At 49.0% G+C, this 7,989-nt stretch overlaps 1 protein-coding gene across 6 annotated transcripts; it reads left to right on the plus strand.

Annotated features, from left to right (window-relative positions):
* Positions 1-4,437: 4,437 nt before the first annotated feature.
* On the plus strand, positions 4,438-7,983 carry C27H1orf74 (chromosome 27 C1orf74 homolog). Of its 6 annotated transcripts, none has more exons than XM_075910053.1 (2): positions 4,438-4,457; positions 5,787-7,983. In XM_075910053.1, the coding sequence occupies exon 2, from the start codon at positions 5,917-5,919 to the stop codon at positions 6,715-6,717; it is 801 nt and encodes a 266-aa protein (XP_075766168.1). In that variant the 5' UTR covers positions 4,438-4,457; positions 5,787-5,916; the 3' UTR covers positions 6,718-7,983. The 6 variants fall into 6 exon arrangements, with proteins under 6 accessions (XP_075766168.1, XP_075766169.1, XP_025038234.1 ...); XM_075910054.1 differs by lacking the exon at positions 4,438-4,457 and adding an exon at positions 4,623-4,920 and having other exon boundaries at positions 5,797-7,983; XM_025182449.2 differs by lacking the exon at positions 4,438-4,457 and adding an exon at positions 4,624-5,062.
* Positions 7,984-7,989: the final 6 nt, after the last annotated feature.

Raw genomic sequence — 7,989 nt, forward strand, 5'->3', positions numbered from 1 at the left:
CGATCCTCCGGGGTTTGATTCAGTGGGTCTAGTAAAGACCTGCCAAAGTGAATGCTGAGGATGCTTCTGTCTGTGCCAGTACTCCTCACTGTCACAAGGAGTGAAAGAAGCTGACAGGACCATTTCTCCCGTCGACCTCTCATTGTGGGACCATGCCAGAAAATCGGTGCAGGGTATGTCGACTCCAGCTATGCAATTCACATAGCTGGAGTTGAGTATTTTGCATCAATTTACTCTGCCATTGTAGACCTGGCCTTAGGAACCAAATTCTTGCTTGTCTGAGTATTGGTGTAATGTAATCATGGGCTTTGTCAGGGAAATACACATAACACTGCCACATACCTTAATGGTCCCAAAAATGCTATCCATGCGCTCGTTTCATTTTCTAGTAGCAAGTGCCACTCAATTGCAGGAATATAGCATTCACAAACCAGAAATACTGAATGTAAAATTGTTCCTTTCTAACTAGGTTTTAACTTAGTAAAGTTTAATTTTAAAAGGAGAGAAATAGGAAAGAAATACCTATTGTGAAGCTAAAAATTAAGAGTTTTCATATTTAATGTACAATGTATTTGTGTACATATGTTTCCTAGGAGATGAATATGACATTGTTGTACTGCACTTTTTAACAAAGGGCAGTTGTCCAGCTTTCTATCTGAGTGTATTTTATCTCCTAGGGGTAACTGTGTTAGTCTGTGAATTTAAAAACTATGAGCGATCCTGTGGAACCTTAGAGACTAACCAAAATACATTAGATTATGAGCTTTTGTGGGTAAAACCCACTTCTTCAAATAAATTGGAGTGGAAATTATAGAATCTGGGGTATTTATAACATCAACTACAGTTACCTGTCAATTGTGGGACCAGTGTTTAATGAAGCTAAATAAGTCAGGCTGGATGTGTCCCATTCATAGCATTTGATGTGGAAATGTGAATATCAAAGGTGGGGAAAATTGCCTTTGTAGTGCATTAACCAGTTAATCTTTTCTCAAGCCGGAGTTAATAGTGTCAAAATTGTAAATGCTTTATGTCTATTTACGTGTATTTGATGTATTCCCCTTTTAAACATGCTTAGTTCACTTCTCTCCCTTTTAAAGCAGAGAATGATGGTAAGATGCTGGGGGGGGGGAAGGCAAAGGCATTGAGATGCATGCTTTAGTGATTATGAAATACATGAAATTTAACCACAGAAGCTATTTCAGAGAGATTGTTACCAAATAGCTAAGGCATTAAGTTACCTAATACAAACGGATAACCAGAAAAGAAGGGAAAGATCATGCAAGTTCTGTTTTCTGATAGAAAATAGATTTGGGGACAGGCAGTTCCCTGTAACTTCATGTCGCCTTGCTTCTGCATGCCTTTACAGATGTTGAACAGTTGACTATACATCTCTTAACTCAACAGCTTTGCCTTGCTCGATGTGTGGAGAGAATCTGTTGAGTCAAAAATGACCCACTCCGATAGAGCATAGTCTTTTCCCTTACTTATGAACAGAGACAAGCAGAGTGCTCAGGACCGGCATAAGGTGTGTGCAGTGGGTTCCCCCCACACATGACCCTGCACTTTATTTTTGGCTCTGCCTGCCTGAGCAGCGCATTCAACCTGAGGCATGTCCCAAAGCTGCGGGCTGCACATGGCAGCAGCCTCCCACCTAGCCGGGTGCCCAGCCTGTGGGAGAAGAGAGGACTGCGGATACCAGTGGGGGTGGTGTTGCTGGCCTAGGAGTTCTTGGTGCTACTGGGAGAGCAGTGCTGTAGCCCTGTGCCCTGTGTGTGGCTGCCAGCAGCCTGGGCTACAGCTCCCCATTTGAACTAGGCCCGCTCTGAGTATGCTTATTTGAATTCATAAAGCAAGAGGTGCCTTTGTCAGTTGACTTAAAATTAAACGAATATTCAGAAAGCAGTCAGCAATAGAAGCAAATCATATAACGATGGTGTAAAACAAAGCGACATGCTATTTTTCCTATCACAGCAGAAACGAGGTGTTAGGTGTCCTAACAGAGGATGTGAACTATGGCAAAATAACAAATGTGCACAGACCTTTACTGCGCTGATCCTGCTCTACCATAATCATGGATAAACGAACTCATGGCAGTGTCAACACTTGAGTCTACTAAAATGTATTGTGGTAGTATTGGAATGGGTTACCTAGGGAAGTAGTGGAGTCTCCATCCCTAGAGGTGTTTAAGTCTCGGCTTGACAAAGCCCTGGCCGGGTTGATTTAGATGGGATTGGTCCTGCCTAGAGCGGAGGGCTGGACTTGACGACCTTCTGAGGTCTCTTCCAGTTCTTTGATTCTATGATAAGGGGATGGTTGGATGAAATAACATGATCTTGGTAACTAATTGACCATTCATTACCAGTTGGAAATAGGTCGATGGAGGGATGATAGGAGTTGCTATAGAGAACTTTCTGGGTGTCTGGCTGGTGAGTCTTGCCCACATGCTCAGGGTTTAGCTGATCGCCATATTTGGGGTCAGGAAGGAATTTTCCTCCAGGGTAGATTGGCAGAGGCCCTGGAGGTTTTTCGCCTTCCTCTGTAGCATTGGGCACAGATCACAGCTGAAGGACTCTCTGCATGTTGGGGCCTTCAAAGTATTTGAAGGCTTCAATATCTGAGACATAGGTGAGAGGATTATTCTAAGAGGGGTGGGCGAGATTCTGTGGCCTGCACTGTGCAGGGGGTCAGACTAGACGATCATAATGGTCCCTTCTGACCTTAAAGTCTATGAGTCTATGAGTCTATGAGTAGTACTAGCCTACTGGTTTACTGTAACCCAAGAAAGCTGGTGTATTTAAACACAATAAAAACCGTGGGCTGCTTCCTGAACACACAGTGCCTAGAGGCAAAACAGCATTATCTCTCTTTGTGTATGAACTGGCATTCAAAGGTCATGGAGCATAACTTCCTTAAATGAATTGTGCTTATCAGTAATAGATGGGCAAAGCACGAACCAAGTACACGAACGCCAAATGATTTGAAGTTTGGAAATGCATTTAATTTGTCTTTTGAGTTGCCTCTCTCCTTTTTTCCAAAATAACACTGCCATGGCGATGTTTACAAGGGTTTAACTCTTAACATTTCTGAAGTGCTTGTGGGTTTACCTATTCTATGTACCCCCCACCTCAGGCTGTTGTCAGGTCTTCAGGGTTTTTAGAACATGATGTCTGGATAAAAATCTGAATTGGTGCATGTTTTGAGGGTTACCGATCCTCTCCCTCCTGTGCTAGAGTAAGTCTTTTGTTCTCCTAAAAAGGGGATGAGGGGGGCTGACCAGACTTAGGCTTCATGAGCATAGAAGAAAGGGAGCTCAGCGGGTGTGGAGAAAGTTTACCAGACTGCAGGCTGCCACAGAGGAAAGTGGGGTGATGTAATGGGGAAGCCTTTTTTAAAGCCCTGCTACAGTAGTATGCCTACAATAGCACAAGTCACACCAGGGTCCACAAATTATAGGGTGCATGCAGTGGCAGAGGGACCTCCTCTGGTTCCCCTAAAGGGTGGCAATGGCAGATACGAGGCTGGGTGCTCATCCTATCTCTGGAGGCAAGATTGTGGCTGTGGCTCAGGCTCTTAGGAGCTTGGATAGTCTCTTGGCAGCACTGCTGGGTTTTTAGCCCCGTTCCCTGGGCTCTCTCATCCTCCCCTCAACGGCAAGGAGCTCAGCTGGAGGCAGGAGGGGTGGGGGCTGCTGAGGGCAGGTGATGGGGGGGGGGGTGCATTGAGATGGGCCTCAAACCCATTATTGCCTCAAGCTCACTGGGGCTTGTGGCCACTTCTTTCTAGAGCAGCTGCGTGGGTGAGTCTCCCAGCTGCCTGTGCTTGCCTTGTATTTCTGTAGTACAGGCTCAACCTCTCTAGTCCGGCACTAGGGCTGAGCCAGAGAATTTGCAAGCAGCACTTAGGTTTGCCAGGTGTCCTGTTTTGAACGGGACAGTCCAGTATTTGAGCTTTCTGTTCGGGAAACAAACTGAGAAAATAGAAGTGTTGGGTATTTGCTAAATCCGATGTCATGTCAAGTGTGTCCGGTATTTTTGTTGAAACTATCTGGCAACCCTAGTAGCACTGCCACTGTTTTCTGGGCTCTTAGAAAACAGGGAGGGGTAGGTTAGAGCTCAAGAACAGCACACACCCCTGGGAGCCAGGACGGGTGGCTGTAAGCAAACTTTAGGGGACCTGGGAAACTTGGCCACACCTGTGCCACGGTGGACATTCAGCTCACTCAAATCATGCTGGACCACGGACGTGGCTGGACTAGAGCGGTTCAGCCTGGGCTGCAGGTGGCGTGGCTGGGGCAGCAAAGCAGCTCTGCAAATTGCGCAGGCAGCGAGAAATACCCGGTGGGGAGAAGACGAGCTGCGTGGCACCCCCGACTTGCCCTAGTCCATGCACACGCCAATCGACCTTCTACCCGGGCAATCTTTTCCCCAGGAAAATCGCCCTCGAGGGAGCTTTGCAAGGTGCTTCGGCCGCTGCTGGTGCAGCCCTAGGCTTTATCCTCCGGGATGCCCCTGCGATGCCACCCCAGCCGCCAAGCCCGCAATGCAACAGGGACAGTGTGTTTTTCCCGTGTGCGATGTGGGGGGGCCTATCTCTGCCGCGGGACCCCTGCCGGCCAGGGCTGCGATGCAGCCTGCTCTGGGGCCGGCTGAGCGCAGCTTGCAAGGAGCGTGCGCCCGCCTAGCACAGCCTGTCCTGTCCCTTTAAGGGCAGGCTCGCCCGGCCTCTGTTGATGCGGGAAGCGGAAGCCTGAGCCGGTCCCCACCCCTTGCTCCCGGCTTCCCGCAGCGGGGACGCTCCCGGGCGCTCCCTGCACGCGCAGCGCGGACTGCACGCGCATCCTGCGCCCGCGCGCAGGCGGGGCTCCTGGGGACACTGACCCGCGCCGGGCTGGGGTCCCCGGGCGGGGGGTTGCATGCAGAGGTAGGCTAAGGACAGCCCGCTCTGCGATGCTGGCTTTCCGGGGCTTCCCTTTCATCCCCTCGCCTGTGCGCTTTGGTCCAGTTGGGAGTAAGGAGGAGACCCTGCTGCCACCAGCAAATATTTTGCAGCTCTTGGACTCCAGGTGCGAGATCTCCAGCGTCAGGGGCTTGTATCCTGTCCCTGCTGCTCTAAACTGTAGGGCTGTCCTTTGTGGTGTTCTCCTCCGTCTCTTAAAGCCCCCAAACCTGGAGTGGAGTCCCTAGATTGCTTCTAGAGGGTGGTGGGAAAAGAGTACTGTCCCAAGAATCTTTGTTAGAAAGTAGGTCGGAATAAGGCATTTTTGTCTCTGCCCTGTTCAGGATAGATGGGATTGAATGGGGTTTTATTAGTTCTCACAAGGGTGAAAAGGTGTAAAAATGAGGATTTGTGGGGTATATTTCCTAGTGCGGGCATTAAAGCCAGAAAAAAACCCAATCTGACTTTCCAAAGTCTCAGGGGGTGGCTGTGTTAGTCTGCAACTTTAAAAATGAATGATCCCATGGCACCTTAGACACAAACAAATATATGATATCATGAGCTTTCAAGGGCAAAGCAAAAGTAGGTTTTGCCCATGAAGACCACTGATATGATATATATATGTTTAAAAGTCTCCGAGGGGTAAAACAAGTGGTCCCTTAGCACCTTAGAGACTAACAAAAAAAAACCCCAAAAGCTTTTGTTCCACTCATCTGAAGTGGGTTGTGCCCACGAAAGCTCATGAATCTATCTACCTATCTATTGATCTATCATATGACTGCTTGTTGGTCTTAACTTTCTGAAGTTCACAAATACATCAGATTCCTTTAAAATACTAATGTCTATTTCAGTGTCTTTCAGGAAGTGACTCAGGGCAGCAGAATGCTATAGAAAAGCAGATTGTGGTGGTGTAGAGAACCATGATTCAAGATTTCACTCTGGATCAGCCAGCTCCCAAATAATCCCGAAGCTAGAAAGCAGATGGCAACTCTGTCACCTCAGTCGCTAATTGCGGCAGCTCAGCAGAACCTGAGACCAGGGAGGAAGAAAGGTTTGTCTCCGGCTGACTCCTTGCACCTGGCTGGGGAGATCTTAGCTGTAGCTTCTGGATTGAAACCTGCTGTCTTGTACGATTACAGTTCAGTCGGAGTAGACAAAATCAAGAGCTACCTTCAGCAGGTCCACAGCATCGGCCTGACGAGGCATCGGCTGCACCTTCTAAACATAGCAGGCAACGTCCTGATACTCAACCTGGAGAAGACCGCACGGTGGTTGGAGACGCTGCTACTTACAAACCAAGTGCCCTTCGTCGACGTCTCAGCTTCTCAGACATGTCCCGGGCACTGTGCGCCAGAATACGTGGAGTCTATCAGAGGCCACATTGCTGAAATACTGGTTCATGTTCAAACCCTGGCAGGTGTCTCATCCCAGCCAGTCACCACCAGTGACATCTTCTCTGCGGACTGGAATCTGTGCACCATCTTTGGTGCTCTCCTGGGCTACCCGGCTTCCTACACTTTCACCACCGAGCGCGGGTTTGACAACTGTTTGTCTCTGACCCCACTGAGAGTTTTTACTGTCCAGGCCTTGTGCTGTAGGATAAGTAAAGACCTCCGAGTTCGAATTTATTCCTTCAGCGTCCCAGAGAACCTGTATCTTGCCATGAAGGAGGGGCTGGATGCCTGGAGTGGAAACCTGAAGGACGCGTTTAGTGCACAGAATGACTTTGCAAACCTCTGTATCTCCACAGAGGTGGTTTCTCTCCCTGCGGTTGCTCTGTAAATCTAGTTGCTTCATTTCTTTTCCTTACAGGTTGGAGGGGAGGGCGGGGTCGAGGCATGACATTTGAGTGGCACTCTTAACACTCCGGTATAGACAAAGGTTCATCTGCTGACATTGGGGATGTGAATGGTTAACTGGTGAACCAGTAACCCTCACCCTTCACGGGGGATGCTTACTGGTTAAGGTTAACCCATGGGGCTCCGGTTGTACAGAGCAGCCCCTGTCCATGGCAGACCCGGGCATGCCGCAGGCAGGTGCTGCTCAGGTGTCCGGAGCAGCCTCTTCCTCGCAGTGGACCCCCCCTCCGGCTGCAGTGCTCAGGCCAGGCTGGAGTAGCCCCTGCCTGTTGGGGGGAGAGAGGGGTGCACCAGCTCACCCCAGTGAGTCTTTAACCGGTTAACGAGGATTTTACGTCCCTAGTCAGCACAGCGCTCTACCCCAGGAGCATGGCTGGTGCACCCCCTGAGTGGTGCACTTATACCAACGTGTGTTTGCAGGGCAGGGCCTAGTGACCTCACGCTAATGGCACAATGGAACTCCACCTCCTTCTGCCTTCCACATAGGCCAGTGGTAATTCCATCCCTGCCCTATCGCATGAACCCCTGCTCCTAAGGAGTGTGCACAGGGGCAGGAGGCAAGAAGCTATGGGGCCTAATTCCGGTTTTATCTCTGGCTCCGCTTGGTGACATTTTTCTCCCCTATGTGACTCGGTTTCCCCGTCTGTAAAATGGCGATATTTACTTCCTGGAAGCATTGTGAGGATTAAAAAAAAAGACTCCTTATGCGGACAGTGCTTTGAATAGGTGAAGTTTGATAAATATTGTTACTACATTACCGAATGTAACCTGCCTCTGAGAGACTACTTGGGTAACGGCACGACTGTGTGTTTGCATCTGAGATACGGGCTGTTCTCCAAGCAGCAGAACTTGGCGGTTAAAGGCATTTCAGGAAGCACCAGCGCTGACTTAGATTAACAAGTCAGTATTGACATTGCTCAGTTTTTCTCCCCACACGTAATTAAAAACAAATCAGCAACCTCTGTTGCTTTGTCCGGATTGGAGGATGGCAGGGGTGTGGGAGGGGAAGAGGAACTGGATAAGAACTGAGGCCGTCTTGGCAGAGAGAAATGGGGCTCAGGGTTTACTGTCTACTTTCAAGTTCTTCCCCCAGCAATGAGAGGTTTTACGTGTCTGTTTCTATGCAATAAAAACGTACAGTTGCTGCCACGCAGACATGGAACTGTCCAATTAAAAAAAACAAACCAAGCCCCAG

The sequence above is a fragment of the Pelodiscus sinensis genome, chromosome 27 (assembly GCF_049634645.1).
Source record: "Pelodiscus sinensis isolate JC-2024 chromosome 27, ASM4963464v1, whole genome shotgun sequence".
NCBI lineage: Eukaryota > Metazoa > Chordata > Testudines > Trionychidae > Pelodiscus > Pelodiscus sinensis.

Bases quoted from the DNA above. Each gene is read 5' to 3' on its own strand.
- C27H1orf74 (XM_075910053.1), top strand. From the start codon at position 5,917: ATGGCAACTCTGTCACCTCAGTCGCTAATTGCGGCAGCTCAGCAGAAC.